Here is a 20110-nt window from a genome sequence, read left to right on the forward strand (position 1 = left end):
GAGAGAGAAAGCCTGATCAAGGGAGGAACAGAGAGGGGCGGCAGGGGGACAAAGAATCCAAAGCAAGCTCCAGGCTCTGAGCTGTCAGCACGGAGCCCAATGTGAGGCTTGAGCTCACGAACCGGGGATCATGACCTGAGCTAAAGTCAGACACTTAACCACGTAAGCCACCAGGCGCCCCATAAATCCATTTCCTTTTCACACCTTCAGTGAATTATGTTTATCTTCAGTAAAATAGGATATTGCTCCTAATGTAAACTCAGTTTCTGGATTTGGTCCTTGCTCAACATCTCAGCAGTTTTCATTTCTCTATGTATGTTTGTTTCTTTTTAACCTCAGGTCTGTAAAACTAGCTGGTCAAGGTACTCTGCAGAATCACCTTATTAATTAAAGGGGGTGTTTTTACAGCACAAATATTTACTTTTGTTTCAGGTATAATTGACAGCACTGTCTCAGAACAACGCCAGGTTGTAGCTGTAACTGGTGATGGTACAAATGATGGCCCAGCACTAAAGAAAGCTGATGTTGGATTTGCAATGGTAGGAACTTACCTATTTAAGTATTCAAATATAATTTACTGGCTGAGTTGTTCGTTACTAAATTGCTCTTGATTTTAAACACTGCCCCTCAAGATTTGTTTGAGTCAAAGTATGTGTCTACATTCGTTTATAAGTCTCAGTACTTTGTAATTACATTTATTTGATGCAGTGAAATCTGGCTGGAAGATAACTCTTGAACCGATGTGAAATCATGCATTTGCCTTATACTCTGCAAAATATATAAACACCAGTCATCTGATCTGAACCTTTCAACAATCCTCTTAAGACACAGGCTCTGAACAGATGAGAGAGGGAGGGGGTGGCTGGGGGGGTGGCTGGGGGTGTGTGTCTGTGTGTGTAAGTTAAGAATACGATTGGAGAATCTTTCACTCAACTGAAAATGTCTGTTCGTCACTAAATGTAATCATTTCGTACATAATGGCTAGAATCCTCTTGCGACTGGAAAAACTCTACTTGCCTTTTCCACAGGTCTTTGATTTAGGTTTGATTATTTGAAGTGCTATAAAATCTCAGCATTTCATTATTATTTTCTTATAATCTCTCCGTAGTAATAATAGTGTACTGATGAAGTATTTACTGTAAAATTGCCATCATGAAATATATATATTACGTAAATATTTAAGGATTAAAATTAAGTTGTTTTAAATCTTTGTAAAAGGCGAAAGATTTATGCGATCTGAAGAGAAACTCAGAGTATGGTTGTTTCATATCTTTGAATCAATTTCTTCCAGTTTTTCACTTTTGGAATGAATCTTTGTATTTTCATTACTATAGAAAACTTGTATGCTATTTTTAATTTTACTTCATTTTGTAAAAATATAGGTCCATAATCACAATTCTCAAATCTAAAAATCTGAAAACTGAAATTTCTTTGCTTAATTTGCAACAGATTCATTTGATTCCCAAACTTACTCCAAACCGATGTCGGGAAGTTATTTGTCCCACTTAATATGAACCTTCATAGTCACTGTATAGATCTAAAGTTTTTGGGGAGAGCTTACCCCCCCAGGGGAATTTGTGATGGGAAGTATTGTATCTCATTATCTTTCTGAAATATAAGAGACTTGAAGTTAAACATAGTCTGGCCCTACAGGTTTCAGATATATATGTGTACCAATGTTTATCTGTGTAATTTGTCCCCCTGATATTTTGCTGCTAAAACAGGGGTTTAGCAGAACCACCACCATGGCAGCAGCTTTTCAACAGGTGTGAGAGAGATGGAAAGAGGAAATTCTGTGAGTGAAGGGCTCTCAGCCAATAGCTGTGAACCCCAGGAGCCCCCTCCTACCCTATTCCAAACTGAGTAGGGTTGGCAGCACATTTGTCTGAACTTCTGAAGACGTGTGAAATGTAGCTGAAGGGAGAAGGAACACTGAAGTGCCATTCTGTTGGCTTTGGGCAGATAGGATCAGTGTTCACTTTAGGAACCCAGGATCCCCACTCTGCTGCTCTTGATCATCTTTCAGGACTCTGACTGTTACTTTCATCTGGCCAGCTGGCTAGCAAGGCTTTTAAATACAGTGATTTTAAAAAATAAAAAGCTTTCTTCCCAAAACTTCAATGTTTAAGGCAGATGCTAAGAGCTTTCAAAACATGCAGGTAAATATAGTATTACAGATAGAAACACAGGGCAGCAGCCACTTTGTTTAAGCCCGGAATGTTTTAGACCCATTGTACCACTTTTTCTTTTTAAATTAGCACATTAAACATCTAAATCTATTTTAAAAAGACAGAGGAAGAATGTGTTGAACTTGAAAGCACTTTTATCCAGTCAAGCTTGAGTTTACTTCGTGTATTTATTCAGTTTTTCAATCTTCTATTTTAAAACTGGAAGACAAAATTATGTGGCCTGAGTTTTTAATACATACCCATAAGAAGTGGCTATTGATTAGTCCTTTTTAAAGTTGTCTCTTACTTTGCAGGTAGAGATAGCCATTTTAGAAAACTATCTGTATATTCTCTCTCTCTCTCTCTCTCTCTCTCTCTCTCTCTCCCCACACACACACACACACACACACACACACGCTATACATAGAGATATTTAGAAATGTCAACATTAAAAGATTTCTCAACAATAAAGTAACATTTACAAAAGGACTCTTAAGTACATTAGCTTGTGGGGCAACTGGGTGGCTCAGGTTAGGTGTCCGACTTTGGCTCAAGTCATGATCTCATGGTTTGTGGGTTCAAGCTTCACCTAGGGCTCTGTGCTGACAGCTCAGAGCCTGGAGCCTGCTTTGAATTCTATGTCTCATTCTCTCTCTGCCCCTCCTCCACTTGTGCTCTGTCTCTGTCTCTCAAAAATAAAATGTAAATTTAAAAAATATATATTGTTAGCTTGCAAAGAAGTCTTTTTCTTCTATTTAGCCACGCCGCATAGATTCAGTGACATTGCAAGCCTCTGTGGTACATGTAAAATATATTATTTTATTATATTACATTATTCTTACCAAATTCAGTTTTTTATAACATACAAATATTTATGTCCTCAAAGTCTGAGTACCATGATGTATTTCTATAACCAAATACATCTTTGGCAATAAAATTTTCCCTAAGGTAATTAAAATACTGTCTTTTTAAACTTAGGGTTAATAAAGGATTTGTTTGTTTATTTTCCAAACATTAAGAAGCTGTTTTCAGTACCCTGGTCCAGAAACATTAGAGGTAAGTAGCTGCCTCCTGAAGGCTCTCCAGGCAGGGAAGTAAATAACCAGAGCATAGTGGCACCAGTGGAAGCCCAGACACAACCCATGGAATGCCTGGAGGAGGAAGCCTTGGCCTGGGGAGACTAGGAAAGGTGTTCTGAAAGAAGTGACATTGGAGCAGAGGGAGAGAGAAGAGGTGGTGAAGTACAGCCCCGAGACCCTCCGTGAGCTGCAGGAAGTTCCATTTGACTAAAGAGGGTGTGCTCTTGGGAGGTAATGGACTCTGAAGCCAGGCTGCTTGGAGACACCTGCAAAGAGACTTAAATGCTGAGAAAAAGAGTTGTTCTTTCATCCAGTAGACCAGCCCTTCCCAAGCAGACTTCCAGTGGAATAAAAAGGTTGGAGACTCACACACATGGTAGCACACAGCCCAGAGAAGCTCATAAAAAAAGCTCTTGAACTTTTCCTGATGGAAGTTTCCCAAACGTATTTGACTGTGGAACTCATTTATATTTGGACATCAATTAACATCTCAAAATTACTTTTTAAATTTTGAAGGATTATGAACAAGGGAATGGTGAGATTTGCATTTGTACAAGACAGGGGTGATGAAAAACAGGAAAACCTGTGGGGTGCAGATGTGTTAGACACAATACACATTCAAAGTAAAATACTCCGATTAGAAGCTAGAGATTTAAATTAAAAAAAAATTTAATGTTTATTTATTTTTGAGAGAGACAGAATGCACGTGGGTTAGGGGCAGAGAGAGAGGGAGACACAGAATCTGAAGCAGGCTCCAGGCTCTGAGCTGTCAGCATAGAGCCCGACACAGGACTCAAACTCACAAGCTGCGAGATCATGACCTGAGCCAAGGTCGGACACTCAGCCGACAGCTACCCAGGCACCCCTGGAGATTCGAATTTTAAATTAAGATTGTTTCTTATTGAGTATTTTTGAGAAAAGCTTATTTATCAAAACAATATATGCATTTAAAAAGTCAGATCATTTCATAAGACTTACTACTTAGGTCCCCAGCATGTATTACTTATTTCAGCTCATTCTTTGTTCTGTTTTCTTTTCTTATTTTTTTTAATTTTTTATTTATAGTTTATTATCAAGTTGGTTTCCATATAACACCCACTGGTCTTCCTCATAAGTGCCCTCCTCCATGACCATCAACCCCCTTCCCCTTTCCCCCTCCCCCTTCAGCCCTCAGTTTATTTTCAGTATTCAAGAGTCATGATTTGCCTCCCTCCCTCTAACTCTTTTTCCCCCCTTCCCCTCCCCCTGGTCCTCCATTAGGTTTCTCCTGTTCTCCTGTTAGACCTATGAGTGCAAACATATGGTATCTGTCCTTCTCTGCCTGACTTATTTTGCTTAGCATGACACCCTCGAGGTCCATCCACTTTGCTACAAATGGCCAGATTTCATTCTTTCTCATTGCCATGTAGTATTCCATTGTGTATATATACCACATCTTCTTGATCCACTCATCAGGTGATGGACATTTAGGCTCTTTCCATGATTTGGTGATTGTTGACATTGCTGTTATGAACACTGGGGTACATGTGCTCCTATGCATCTGCCTTTCTGTATCCCTTGGATAAATCCCCAGCAGGGCTATTGCTGGGTCATGGGGGAGTTGTACTGATAGTTTTTTGAGGAATCTCCACACTGGTTTCCAGAGGGGCTGCACCAGTTTACATTGCCACCAACAGTGTAGGAGGGTGCCCGTCTCTCCACACCCTCGGCAGCATTTGTAGTCTCTTGATTTGTTCATTTTAGCCACTCTGACTGACGTGAGGTGGTATCTCAGTGTGGTTTTGATTTGTATTTCCCTGATGATGAGTGACGCTGAGCATCGTTTCATGTGTCTGTTGGCCATCTGGATGTCCTCTTTGGAGAAGTGTCTATTCATGTCTTCTGCCCATTTCTTCACTGGATTATTCATTTTTCAGGTGTGGAGTTTGGTGAGTTCCTTGTAGATTTTGGTTACTAGCCCTTTATCCGATATGTCATTTGCAACTATCTTTTCCCATTCTGTCGGTTGCCTATTAGTTTTCTTGATTGTTTCCTTTGCAATGCAGAAGGTTTTTATCTTGATGAGGTCGAAATAGTTCAATTTTGCTCTTGATTCCCTTGCCTTTGGGGATGTGTCGAGTAGGAAATTGCTGCGGTTGAGGTTAAGGAGGCTGTTTCCTGCTTTCTCCTCTAGGGTTTTGATGGTTTCCTGTCTCACATTGAGGTCCTTCATCCATTCTGAGTTTATTTTTGTGTATGGTGTAAGAAAGTTTCATTTTTCTGCATGTTGCTGTCCAGTTCTCCCAGCACCACCTGCTAAAGAGGCTGTGTTTTTTCCATTAGATACTCTTTCCTGCTTTGTCAGAGATTAATTGGCCTTACATTTGTGGGTCTGGTTCTGGGTTCTCTATTCTCTGTGTCTGTTTTTATGCCAATACCATACTGTCTTGATGATGACAGCTTTGCAGTAGAGGCTAAAGTCTGGGATTGTGATGCCTCCCATTTTGGTTTTCTTATTACTTTGGCTATTCGGGGTCTCTTGTGGTTCCATACGAATTTGAGGATAGTTTGTCTAGCTTTAAGAAGAACGCTGGTGCAATTATCATTGGGATTGCACTGAATGTGTAGATTGCTTAGGGTAATAGTGACATTTTAACAATGTTTATTCTTCCAATCCATGAGCATGGAATGTTTTTTAATTTCTTTGTGTCTTCTTCAATTTATTTTATAACTTTTCTATAGTTTTCATCACACAGGTCTTTTACATCTTTGGTTAGGTTTACTCCTAGGTATTTTATGGTTTTTCATGCAATTGTGAATGGGATCAGTTTCTTGATTTCTCTTTTTGTTGCTTCATTATTGGTGTATAAAAATCCAACCGATTTCTGTACATTGATTTTGTACCCTGCAACTTCGCTGAATTCAGTGATCAGTTCTAGAAGGCTTCTGGTGGAGTCGATCGGGTTTCCTACGTAGAGTATCATGTCATCTATGAAAAGTGAAAGTTTGACTTCATCTTTGCCTATTCTGATGCCTTTTATTTCCTTTTGTTGTCTGATTGCTGATGCTAGGACTTTCAGCACTATGTTAAACAACAGTGGTGAGTGTGGACACTCCTGTCTGTTCCTGACATCTCAGGGGGAAATCTCAGTTTTTCCCCATGGAGGATATTAGCTGTGAGCTTTTCATAAATGGCTTTTATAATGCTTAAGTAAGTTCCTTCTATCTTGACTTTCTCGAGGGCGGTATTAAGAAAGGATGCTGGATTTTGTCAAATGCTTTTTCTGCATCTATCTATAGGATCATATGGTTTTTATCTTTTCTTTTGTTAATGTGATATCGCATTTTACGAATATTGGTTTTGTGAATATTGAACCAGCCCTGTTCACCCAGGGGTGAATCCCATCCCACTTGATCATGATGGATAGTTCTTTTTATATGCTGTTGAATTCAATTTGCTAGTATCTTGTTGAGTATTTTTGCATCTGTATTCATTAAGGATATTGGCCTGTAATTCTCTTTTTTGTTGGGTCTCTGTGTGGTTTGGGAATCAAAGTGATGCTTGCTTTGTAGAATGAGTTTGGAAGTTTTCCTTGAACTATTTCTATTTTTTGGAAAAGCTTAAGAAGGATGGGTAATAACTCTGCTTTAAATGTCTGCTAGAATTCCCCTGGGAAGCCATCTGGCCCTGGGCTCTTATTTGTTGGGAGATTTTTGGTAACTGATTCGATTTCTTCACTGGTTATGGGTCTGTTTAAATTTTCTATCTCTTCCCGTTTGAATTTTGGTAGTGCATGTGTGTTTAGGAATTTGTCCATTCCTTCTAGATTGTCCAGTTTGTTGGCATATAATTTTTCATAGTAATCTCTGATGATAGCTTGTATTTCTGAGGGATTGGTTGTAATAGACTCGTTTTCATTCATGATTTTGTCTACTTGGGTGCTCTCTCTTTTCTTCTTGAGGAGCTGGCTAGAGGTTTATCAATTTTGTTTATTTTTTCAAAAAACCAACTCTTGGTTTCATTGATCTGTTCAACTGGTTTTTTGGATTCCATATTGTTTATTTCTGCCCTGATCTTTATTAACAGCTAAAATAGTTGGTTTCCTTTTGTCAAAAAGAACTAGACTCCTTTTTTTGACAAAAGGAAACCAACTATTTTAGCTGTTTATTTTCTGTAGTTGTTTCCTCCATGTATCTAAATGGCACAGTGGTTTTCTTAATATAAAGCACCAGCTATTGACTTTTTGCTAAGGAAGATACAGATGTAGCACTCTAACGGGCTCTCCAGGCACACGCCACTGTCACCTCCATAATTGCATACATACACACTACCTATTCTGTCACTCTTTCCCGAGAATTAGATCATAATTTCTCAGCATACAGTCCTTATTGTGACCAGAAATGCTGATCCAAGCTGAGCCGTGTGGCCTACTGATAACTCTTACATGATTTCACAACTTTCTGTATTCTCTATAAATTGTCTTTTTCATTGACTTTCTTTTTAAAAAGATTTCACCTTAGCTTTTCATTGGTACTTAACATGAATTCATCATCAAATGCTCCTTCCTTTATGTCAGAATCATCTGGCAGTTTGACATTTTTACCTTCTTAGAATCTCCTCTCCCATATCTTCCGACATGCTTGAATGTGGACTGTTGGCTAGGCCCCACCACCCAGCTGTCCTTGTTTTCTCCATACCTGAGAATTTCCTTTCCTCTCTCATGTCGGGTCTTGTATTTCCTGGGCTCGATGTCATCATCTGTTTTTGGTTTGCTCCCTCATATAGTAATGATATCTTCTCCAAAAGCTTCCTGACCAAGAACAACTCATTAGAGGTGAACTTTTTTGTAACTTTTATGACTGAAATCTCTACCCTTTTCTCTTTATTCTTAATCTGACTTGGTATAAAAGTCTAGTTTCAGAATTTTGAATTCGTTCCTCTATTGTTGTTAGGAACCATTTTGAATTTTGAAATTCTTGTGTTGTTTTGGGGTGAGGTTTTTTTTTCCCCTTTCTAGAGATATATACATTTTTTCTTAGTTTCCAGTCTCCTGAAATGTAATTTTTTTTGTCATGGAATGACTTTCTACTCTGAAATAAACTCATTTTCTTCAATTTTGTGAAATTTTCTTATACTAGTCTTATTTCATCTCCACTGTTTCTTCTTTTGGAATACCTACCTTCTTTCTTTCCTAGTTCTTGAACTGCTTGGACTTACTATCTTGTCTTTTTTTTTTTTTTTTATCATATCTTTGTCTTCTTGCTTTATTTTCAGGCATACTTCCTCAGTTTCTGTTTTGTTTTAGTTTTGGGGTTTTTTTAAATCATGTCTGTGATCATATTATACTTTAATTTCCAAGAGTTGTTTTTGGTTCGCTAAGTTTTCATTCTTGCTTTAGCATCCTATTCATGTTACCTTGATGTACCTCTCTAAGGATTTGACTTTTTGAAATAAGTTTTTGTCTCTGCAGAAACTGGGTGTCTCCATTTGCCTTTTGGTTTAGTCTCTGTCTTTTAAATTAGTCTTTCCTCAGATGTCAGGTGCTCTCAGTTGTCTCTGGGTGTTTACCCGTGGAAAGCTAGAAAGCCTAGGGCCTGTGCATGGGATTTGTCAACCAGAAGCCTCTCAGTAAAGTGGTCTGGCCTTGGCCATTTTACTTTCTTAGGGTACGTTGAATTGTATTTTTAGGTCTTTTCTCTTAAGATTTACCAGAAAATAATCATCAAATCTGTACCTAGAAGGCAATCCTTAATACTTGTGTACTGGGAAGCAAGTAGAGAAAAAAGGGTAGTGGTCTTACCACTCAATAAACAGAGTTGCCCCTAGCCTCTTTTTTTCTTTTTTTTTCAGAATAGCACCCCTATATTCAGCAGTGCTTGGTACCCTTCAATCTGGACCGTTTTTGTCATACCTTCTCTAATAAATTAGCAGGTCAGAGGGCTTGGCAAATTGTCACTTGTTTGCATGGAGTTAGGAAGAGGCCTTGAGGATCTAGGTGCCTTTTCTTTGAAATTTGTTATTAACATGTAACACAGACACACACACAGAAAAGTGCCTAAATCATAAATGCACAACTGAGGGGCACCTGGGTGGTTGAGTTGGTTAAGTGTCCAACTTTAGCTCAGGTCATGGTCTCGCAGTTTGTGAGTTCGAGCCCCACGTCAGGCTCTCTGCTGTCACCACAGATCTGGCTTTGGGTCCTCTGTTCCCCTCTGTCTCTGCCTGGCCCCTGCTCATTGACTATCTCAAAATAAACAAACTTTAAAAATTAAAAAAAAAAATAAATGCACAATTGAATGGATTATCACAAGTGAACAGACCTGTTCTACTATGCAAGGCAAGAAGTAGATTATTACATATTCCTACAGGTGTGTAAATCACACACTCTAATCATTGCCTTCTAATCATTGCGCTGTGTCTCTGCAAAGATAACTAGTATTCTGAAGATGACTTTTTTCTCTTACTGAACTTTGAACATAAGTCTTGTATTATGTGTTATTTTGAGTCCAGCTTGAACACGTGAACTACAAGATCATGACCTGAGCCAAAGTCAGACATTTAACCACCTGATCCATTCAGGGGCCCCTTGAGTCCAGCATTTTTTAAATTCATCATGCTTATGAGATTCATCTGTGTTGTTGTATATAGCTGTAGTTCGCTTGTTTTTATTAATCCAGAACTTATTAATCCATCCCATCCTACTCTTGATGAACATTGTGGTTCTTAGTTTGGACCTTCTTGATCTTTCTTCAGTGTCTTTGGTAGACTTATAAGAAATCCTTCTGTTTTCATTCATACCTTCACTTCTCCTTCCAGTGCTGCCTGATGCTGTCCAGTACTGAGCATTGTATAGGAGAGTTCTGCATGCAAACAAAGTTAATTCTCTGCTTTCTGTACTCTTGGCTTAGGACTCAATTCTCTGGGGTCTGCCGGCTTACAATTTGGTTATCTTCTTTCCAGCCTTATTTAGGGTTTCTTTGCAGTATCTTTCTTTCTCACCAACTTTGTTTTTGTGAGTCATTTTTTAATGTATTTTTTTGTGTGACTGTTGGGAGGAACTTGGGTAATGCCTGTGTTCATTTCTCATTTTTTTAAACCTAGTTTGAACTTCCTTTTCTTTTCTTTTAGTTTTAATAATTTTGTTTAAACCAGTGAATCCAAAATACCCCTTTTAAATGTAACCAATGAAAAAATAATTAGTGAACTATTGAACTTCCTTTTTTCTTTTTTGTACTAGGTCTTTAAAACTATTGCCTATTTTATACTTATAGCATATCTCAATTATGACACTAATTTTTCATTGGAAATATTTGGTTTATACTTAAATTTCATAAAATACCTTTCTCTTTGATTTTTTTGCTTAGCTGGAATATCTTTCTGACAGATGTCTCAGAATAACTATATTACCTTCTTTTACAGTAAATTTAAGTACTTAGTTACTAAGTATAGTGGTAACAATTTTTGTTATTTACTACCCTTTTGGATATTTAAAAGTTATACTTTAAACATTGAGTCTAATTCACAGAATTTTTTTTAATAGGGTATCGCTGGAACTGACGTAGCTAAAGAAGCATCTGATATTATTCTCACAGATGACAACTTTACAAGCATTGTTAAAGCAGTTATGTGGGGACGAAATGTCTATGACAGCATCTCCAAATTTCTTCAGTTCCAGCTTACAGTTAATGTAGTAGCAGTGATTGTTGCTTTCACGGGCGCCTGTATTACTCAAGTAGGTTCACAGGTTTTTTTTATTAAAACATGTTTGTTTTAAAGCAAAAATGTGTGTATAATCTGCCGTTTTAACGTACTTAAATAGTTGAATAAACTAAAACAGTATTGTAGGCTAATTAATATAAAAATGTAATCCTTTTCTGTTCAGGTTTTTTAAATATGAAAGGCTTCCTGAGAATTGCTGAGTCCCTGAATAGTTGTGAGTGTCTATTAGGAAACCTGTCTTTTCTAGGATTCACCGCTTAAGGCTGTGCAGATGCTGTGGGTGAACCTCATAATGGATACGCTGGCTTCCCTGGCTCTGGCGACTGAACCCCCCACTGAGTCTCTCTTGCTCCGGAAGCCTTATGGTAGAAATAAGCCTCTCATCTCACGCACCATGATGAAGAATATTTTGGGTCATGCATTCTATCAACTTGTAGTAGTCTTTACACTCTTATTTGCTGGTAAGAATTCAGTGCCTGATAAAGCTTCAGTTTTTATTCCAAGCTAATATCATCCCAGATGTTTTAATGTTGCAACTTCCTCAAGAACAGAAGCTGTTGTGTTTCCGACTCCCCATTTATCTTTACTTTGTCCTCTTTGTCGGTGGATGATGCTTAGCGAGGCATTACGTACATAGTGGGAGGAAATAAGAGAAGTGCTGGTTTCCTGTCCTGACCTTGCCACTCACTTCAGTATCATAATTTGGGGGTTTCCATGTCCTCTGCTGTAAAGCGAGAGAGTTCTTGTAGATAACCCCAGGTTCCTTCCTACTTTTCCTGTGCTGTCGTTGGAGATCAAATAAAGGTCTGACTAGGTTTTATTATGGCATACTTTTCTTGAAATGTTAAATTATTTTGTATGATAATTACAAAATAGTAATTTTTCATTCTTTCAGGAGAAAAGTTTTTTGATATTGATAGTGGAAGAAATGCTCCTTTGCATGCTCCTCCTTCGGAACATTATACTATTGTTTTTAATACCTTTGTGCTGATGCAACTTTTCAACGAAATAAATGCCCGGAAAATTCACGGTGAAAGAAATGTATTCGAAGGAATCTTTAATAATGCCATCTTCTGCACAATTGTTTTAGGCACTTTTGTGGTACAGGTGGGTAATTGGAAAAGATAGTTTCAAATTTGATTATTATGTAGGAGGTGCTAGATAAACGGGTAGCTTGTTCCAGAAATTACCTGACTGCTGCATGTGTGGGGCTTTTACGTATTGCCTTAATGACACCTAAAAAATGTTTTAAATATCATACCTCCAGTGAAAATATGATAATTTCTCTCCTGAAATTCTGAAGAGCACATTAAGTTAATGCTATTTTAATTGTACTACTGATTCTGTGGTTGTGATACTTTCTACTTAATCTGACACTGATTCTTCATTCTATATCATTATCAAACTATTACAATTTTAATGTTATTTAAGGTAAATCTTACAGTTAACTGGTTTCTAGTCTAGCTACAGTGATCGCTTAATTGCATCTAGCAGTTGATAGTAACTCCATGTCTACAGTTGAGTCTGTTTTTAAATAATAATATTTGAAATGAATATTCTAAAATTTACGTGATCCTGAATGCTGCTTCCTGAGTTGGTACATGCCAGTTTTTCACTTAATCTTTAAACAACACAGAGGATAGAGGCATTAGCCCACACCCTCTCCTTTCCCCATATCACCCCTGCACAGCTGAAAATCTGAGTATAACTTTTGAACTCCCCAAAAATGCGACTACTAATAGCTTACTATTGACCAGAAGCCTTACCAATAACTTAGTCGATTAACACATACTTTGAAAGTTATATATTATATATTGCATTCTTACAATAATGTAAGGTAAAGAAAAAAATGTTACTAAGAAATCATGAGGAGAAAATACATTTACAGTGCTGTGCTGTATTTACTGGAAAAGACCCATGTATAAGTGGACCCACGCAGTTAAACCTGTGTTGCTAAAGGGTCACCTGTTCTCTAAAAACAATATTTAAAATTAAATAGTGAGCTTTTTCAACAAAGGAATCAGGCAGTGATAGTGCTTGTTTTGAAATGAAGATTGAAGAATTTTAAACAGTTTATTCGCCCATAGCTTGTGTACTCTAGGTACCAAAACCCTACACTTGTTTCTGTTTTAGCTTTCAATTTTCATAAACTTTAGGAGAAACGTTGCTTTCTTACCAAGTATTTTCTGGAAGTATTTTGTTTGGGTTTCTTAAAAAATCATTGTTCGTGGCATGCTAAAGTTTTAGCTTTTACTTACTATAAAATTGAATTTATGGTATCTTTTTAACATGTGGGAATTGCAAAAAATTTAACTGCCTATCTCTCTGTCAGGCAAATCTGGTAACTTGGTTCCCAGCAAAGACTGATACACCCAAAGCAGTTAATGTGAAGTATCATATTCCAGTGCCTTATAAATAAGCCAGTCCCACTCAAAAGTGTGGTCTGTGGACCAGCTGCTGGTCCATTTATTACAGGTCCACAGTGAGATACGGAGCATGTATCAGAATGTAAATTAACAGTTTTATTAATCACACTGTATTCCAGCTGAGAGTTTTTTGTATGTTGCTGTAGAGTTCTGTGGGGTTTTTTCTTTTTGCATGTAGTAGTAGTAGCAGCAGCAGCAGAGCTAGAGTGCTATGTAAACAGTGTATTGATTTGTACTTTGGTGCTTGTTCCTTATCTTCTTATCATGGATCAGCACTTTGAATAGCATTTTTGTAGACAGTTTCAACATGGCCCTTGATTTTCACAGTTCGCATTTTGTTTGTTTCTAAAACAGTCTAGCCAAAGTCTTGATTGTAGAGCTGAGATACCTAAAGACTTCACCTTATAAATTGTATTAAATTTAATTTGTCTTTTTTATTTACTAGCTGATTTTTCTTCTCATCTTTTTCTTTTCTTTTCTTTTCTTTTTTTTTTTTTTTTTTGGACAGGTCATGAAATATATAGTATTCCTTAAATCTTTGTAAATAATTTGTCTCTCTTCTACTTTGTAGCAATTAAAACAGAATCAGTGTTTCCAAAATATGTTTCATGAAACATTGGTTCCTTTAGTTGCCCTTACATCCTCAGAGAAGTTTAGGAAATATTGCCTGTTTAAGTACCTCTTGGAGTTTCTCTTCTTTTTTTTTTTTATGTTTATTATTTATTTTGAGAGAGTGCGCACAAGCTGGGGAAGGGCAGAGCGAGGAGAGAGAGAAACCCAAACAGGTGTTGCACCATCAGTGCAGAGCCCAATTCAGGGCTCAAACTCAGGAATCAGGAGATCATGACCTGAGCTGAAGTCAAGAGCAGGATGCTTACCTGACTAAGCCACCCAGGCAACCCCTTCTTGGAGTATCTTAAAGCAATATAACATAGTAGTTACAAGTACAAACTTGGGAGTCAGTCATTCGTGGGGTCAAATCATTGACTCTTAGTAATTGTGTGACCTTGACAAGCTGCAAATTCTTTATCTTTGAAATGGGGATGATAATAATTGGGTCACATCACAGAATTACTGAAACATTAAGAGAGACCATGCATGTGAAGAAGCTCTGAGCTTAGTGCTTAGAAGGGAAAATTACCCAAATGCCTGCAGCACTTCTTTTTTTTTTTAAAGGCTTTGGGAAATCCTGCAGGTAAGAAAGTTGTTGAGCTCTGTTTAATCCAGCTACTTCTAGGGGTGCCTGGGTTGGTCAGTTCATTAACTATCCAACTTCGGCCCAGGTCATGATCTCACTCATGGTTCATGGTCAGGTACTTCTGGGGTTGCCTGGATGAGGCAGTTGGTTAAGCATCCGACTTAGGTCCTGACTCAGGTCATGATCTCATGGTTCGTGGTTTGAGCCCCACATCAGGCTCTGTGCTGACAGCTCAGAGCCTGGCGCCTGCTTCAGATTCTGTGTCTCCCCTCCCTCTGTCTCTCTGCCCCTCCATTGCTTGTGTTCTCCCTCTCTCAAATATAGATAAATAAAAGTTTTTTAGAAAAAAAAATCCTTGAGCACCTGAGAGGCTCAGTCCCTTAAACATCAGACTTTAGCTCAGGTCATGATCTCACAGTTTGTGGGTTCCAGCCTGGAGTCTGCTTCAGATTCTGTATCTCGCTTTCTTTCTACCCCTCCCCTGTTTACACTCTGTCTCTGTCTCTTTCTCTTCCTCAAAAAATAAATAAAAATTTTAAAAATATGAAACTATAAAACTAAATCAGTCCAGGCATATTAATTATTGATTATTTGCCTAGCATCTTAGTATGTTTTTTATATCTTTATTATACCAAAAGATAAAGTTCAAATTTAAAAAAATGGAAAACCCACAAGTAACTATTGAGCTTTCAGTGGATGAAAGAAAATTATTTTAGTTAGGTATCTCTATTAAAATCAACAGGACTGCCAAATCAGTTATAATTGACTGGTTGAGCTGCTGAAAAAAACCAGATACAAGTCTATTTGTAAAGTATACAAACAATCTTGACATTGAGGAACAGTGGAATTGACAAATACATATCATTTGAATTTGACATCAAGTACAGCTATGAAGAATGGAATTCATAACTTAAAAAAGTTTTTAAGATGTTAATACCAAATCAATTCCTTTTAATTTCAATATTTGGTAGCTACTAACTGCCAGATGAAAGAGAAGCCTGCCAGACTCACAAGAAGGTGAATATTGATATTTAGTTCTTAATATTTCTTTAAAATAAGGAGAGCAACATAAGCACTATATTAAGGATTTTATTTATTCAGATCATTGGACTTCTATATAAGGGGGAGCAAATTTTTGAGGGTTTACCACCTAAATAAGCATGTTCATAGAACTCTGCAAATTGCTTGTCCTCTTACGGTTCACGTTTGTCCTGACATCTAAATGTGAACAAAGAAAGAACAGCTATGGAGGAGGAAAACAAGATTGAATATTATGTTCACTTTTCATGGTTTAATGGTCTTTTCCACAAAAATACACTAAAATTACTCAAAGATTTATACAAGGTAATGCAGTTACTTGGATCATATTGGAAATAGTATAAAATTATCTTTCCTGATTAGGAGAATTTTTTATTTATTTTTTTCTGGACATAATTTAAACATGAAATATACATGCATTTAAACTCTTCAGCAGAGAGATTTTAATTTATTTTCATTTGTCTTGTTTTCAGCTGTGAATATGATAATACCTGTCACCATCAGAATAATCGTTACTCAGCTTGAGTTTTAAAGGATACAAATCTGGGTAATTTTTGAAGTATATAAAATGTAAAGTTTAAAAGATTTAAATAAATTTACTCTTGATTATTCCTCCAGATAATAATTGTGCAGTTTGGTGGAAAACCTTTCAGTTGTTCAGAACTTTCAATAGAACAGTGGCTATGGTCAATATTCCTAGGAATGGGAACGTTACTCTGGGGCCAGGTAAAAAAGCTCATCATTTTTTGTTCAAACCTAAGTGATTTTTTTTTTTTTTTTAATTTCCAGTGTGTATTTTCCTTAATCAGTTCTGTTACTTAATTCTAAGTAGTTGCCATTCTGGGTCATGAACGGGCATTCAGGAGTATGAGGGTTTTTTTTAATGTGATATTTGTTCTCATGTTATTGTTTGTTGGGATTATGCTTATATAATAAAACACTTTAAATTTCTTACATATTTTTTAATTTGTTCTTTAGAACAAGTTTTACAACTGTTATTAAGATGATGTATTTATAACTGATTTAGATGCTAATACCTGTATCTTTTGCTCTATTTTTGCATTGTCAGAATAACTATTTTTACTAGACTTTTCATCATTTTATCATGTAATTTAATCCAAAATACAGTCAAAGAAAAAGGTTGAATTTCAGTTCATTTAGAGAATATTGCTGTAAAAATAATCGTATCTGGATAAATGAGTCACAAAATGACACTTTCAATTATTTGGATTGATTGGCTTTAAAAATATACGTATAAAATACAATACCTGAAAAATGAGATATATTTCATCTTTGTATAGGCAGCTTACAAATGCCTGTCATTTTTTTAAAAAGGATAAGTGGGAATGGTGTGTGTTCCCTGTTCATTTTAAGTCTGTTACCATTACTGTAAAAGTAACTGATAGTCTGTACTAACATTTTCATAAATTAAAGTTAACATAGGCTATGGTGGGTAACATGTTGTGACCTAACTTATTGTTCTACAGATCAGTCTAAGTAAATATCCAGGTTTTACTGAAACTTAACTCAATCTTTATGTGCCTTTATCTCACCTTTTTCTTAATTGTGTTTCTAGGTTCTGAGGTTTTTCTTCTTACTCCTGTTGAATTATTCATTAATAGAGATCTTTTAAGTAGGATCCATACTTGAGCCTCCTTTCTTTTTTTTTATTACCTTTTTAGTTATTTCATAATGTTCCTTATAGGCAAAACAGAACCCCACAACCTCCCAAAACCGTCTGACTCACTTCAGGAAGAAGAAGTTCAGTACAGCCAACATGCCCAACAGGGACCACTTGCTGGCTTTGGTTGATGTTGTCTGTTGACTTTACACGTGCCGCGGTAGAAAGAGCACTGGTTTTGATGTCAGGAGACCTTGGGTCTTACGTGTCTGAGTCTGTTCAACCACCTCTGTGAAAGGAGGTTGGACTAGAAGGTCTTTAAGCAGTTCTGATTCTGGCTGCATGCTTGTTTCCCCCTGTTAAGCCTGACTTCCTTAAGCATTGGCTGTTAACACTTACAAGTTAATATGTATTTATTACTGGGTTGTGCTCTTTGTGTTTCCCGGGGCATCTGTTCCTTTTGATGTCATTATTAGTCAGTATCAGTCCAGTTTTAAAGAGCTTCATTTTGTAAAAATAGATGCATTTTATAAACAGAAAAACGATTTTCAGTTTAATCTTGAAGATTTTTTTATTTTAGTATGTTTCTTTTCATTGAACTCTTCCAGCACTAATGAAACATGAACTTGTTTTGCATCCAGTAAGACTACCTGCCATTTTTTTTATTTGAAATAAATATAATTAATATGAGCTTAATAAATATATGTTAGGGTGTGTCTGTCTTTACTGTCTTGAATGTCTAACTTAAAATAAGAAAGCTATAATCAGATTATTTCCACTCAGGAAAACTTTTTACTATGCAAACTTAAATCTTCTGTGAAGCTAAGGAAAGACCATTGTGTTGTTCTGAGAAAGAAAGCCTGGTGGACAGGATCTCATTGCTTCGTCAGCGACGATAGTTGGCCACACTTGTAACTTTTCGTGCCTTTTGTATTACAGTTGATTGGTTTAATTTTACTCGATTTTGATTTATTTCTAAGTTCTTTCCCCTGTATTGTAGCTTATTTCAACAATTCCAACTAGCCGTTTAAAATTCCTAAAAGAAGCTGGGCATGGAACGCAAAAGGAAGAAATACCTGAGGAGGAGCTAGCAGAGGACGTGGAAGAGATTGACCATGCTGAAAGGGAGTTGCGGCGCGGCCAGATCTTGTGGTTTAGAGGTCTAAACAGAATCCAGACGCAGGTATGGGCCTGGTAGAGAGGTAGGAGCGGTGATGGGAGTGAGGGCGGAGGGCTTTTAGACCTGGGGAGGCGGTTTGGATGCCCTCCTTAACTTCCTTTCTAGCCTTCCCAACCCACAAAACGTATCTTTTGAAAAATAATACTGGTGCCTGGAATGAGTGAAAGTTTTAACTGATCGTGAAGGCATGTGTCTGTATGCCCCTCAGCTCCTGTTTTCCTAGCCTTTCCCCCTTCATCTCAAAAAGCTACTCTTGCCTATTTATCTGCTCTGTAAAAAGTGCCTTTTTCTTTACTTTTTATATGTTGATAGATGGAATGGTCCTTTCTCTTGTTCTCTCTCTCTCTTGCTGAGCAAGCTGTCACAATCTCTGATTCCTTGCAGATGGATGTAGTGAATGCTTTCCAGAGTGGAAGTTCCATTCAGGGGGCTCTAAGGCGGCAACCCTCCATCGCCAGCCAGCATCATGATGTAACAAATATTTCTACCCCTACACATGTAGTGTTTTCCTCTTCTACTGCTTCTACTACTGTGGGGTGTGAGTGTGTGTTCCTAAGTGCATGAAATTAACATTTCCTACTTCACACACCTAACGTTTCTCATTTTCTCCTTAATGTTTAAATTCATTGTTCAGGCTTTTCATAAAGCTTTCTTTTCGTAAAGTGGATTGAGCCCTCAAAGTGTTGTCGTTGTTGTTGTTTTATTTCTTAGAGGGCTAGATAACAGGTGGAACAGTTGCAACCAAAGATTAGATATGAAACCTGTGGGCTTGTCTCTGTGCTAACTCTGATAGTAAATATGGGGAATAAAATTGTAACCTAGAATTTTTGAAACTACTATAAATTTTTGAGTATATGCCTTTAAAATGTTCATACTGCATGTTTCCCAAAAGCATGTGATTTGAAACTGATCTAACAGAACCAAGAATTTACATTTTTAAAGCTAAATATTAATCTAACATTTTGACTTTTATCTTGTTCAGTTTGCAAAATTAAGCTAGTACCCTGAAGAAAAGATCTCAATATACAGCCAGTTGTTTACCTTCTTAGTCCAGAGTTTGTGGCATTGCTTTGAATTTATTTACTTATTTATTTTTGAGAAGGAGTCCCTGTATAAGCTTCAAAGTTTTGTGGCATTTATAATCAGTTTAATTAAAATTTCATCCTGGTTAAGAAATGTTTCATTAAGTTATCCAAGGAAGTAGGAGAGTATACTGTTGATTAATTCTTAACCCATTACATGTCATGATTTCTGTTAATTGACTAGAATAATGCACTTTCTTTCAGGTTTTTAATAAATGGCAAATTCCCCCAATGCCTTTTAACCTTTATCATCTTTATTATGTATTAGAGTCTTGATTTCATGGTGAATTCTCAGAATATCGGAGGCACTAAGGATGAGAGCCCACCCCACCATTCAACCCATCCACCAAATCAGCTGAAAATACTTATGCTTACTGTTGTATTTGGGCAGAGACCTATCTTTTCCATTTGGTCCTCTGCCAGTTAAAGACTAGGAAATACAAGAAAGCCAGACAGCAAATGAGCTGAAGAAGAAAAACGTGCTATTTTAAGGAGGATGTTTTACTCAGTGCCTGTTTGTTCACTATTTGCTTAAGTAATTTTCATTTGTCACTTTCAGTAGTGTTGTAAAACAGGAAGAACAGAAACTATCCCCACTTTGCAGATGTGAAAACTGACT

General features: G+C 37.0%; 1 protein-coding gene across 9 annotated transcripts in view; it reads left to right on the forward strand.

Annotated features, from left to right (window-relative positions):
• The window catches only part of ATP2B1 (ATPase plasma membrane Ca2+ transporting 1), a 128188-nt gene that overhangs the window by 101260 nt on the left and 6818 nt on the right, over positions 1-20110 (forward strand). For 3 of the 9 annotated variants that reach the window (XM_029954919.1, XM_029954921.1, XM_029954920.1), the window contains 6 exons: positions 433-539; positions 10768-10959; positions 11194-11407; positions 11842-12053; positions 16227-16334; positions 18230-18412. In XM_029954919.1, the coding sequence (XP_029810779.1) occupies positions 433-539; positions 10768-10959; positions 11194-11407; positions 11842-12053; positions 16227-16334; positions 18230-18412 (1016 nt within the window). Of the gene's footprint in view, positions 1-432; positions 540-10767; positions 10960-11193; positions 11408-11841; positions 12054-15312; positions 16032-16081; positions 16156-16226; positions 16335-18229; positions 18413-18793; positions 18908-20110 lie in introns of those variants that run through there. The other 6 variants (XR_003914539.1, XR_003914540.1, XM_029954925.1 and 3 more) reach the window with 6 other exon arrangements.

Source organism: Suricata suricatta, chromosome 10, assembly GCF_006229205.1.
Source record: "Suricata suricatta isolate VVHF042 chromosome 10, meerkat_22Aug2017_6uvM2_HiC, whole genome shotgun sequence".
NCBI lineage: Eukaryota > Metazoa > Chordata > Mammalia > Carnivora > Herpestidae > Suricata > Suricata suricatta.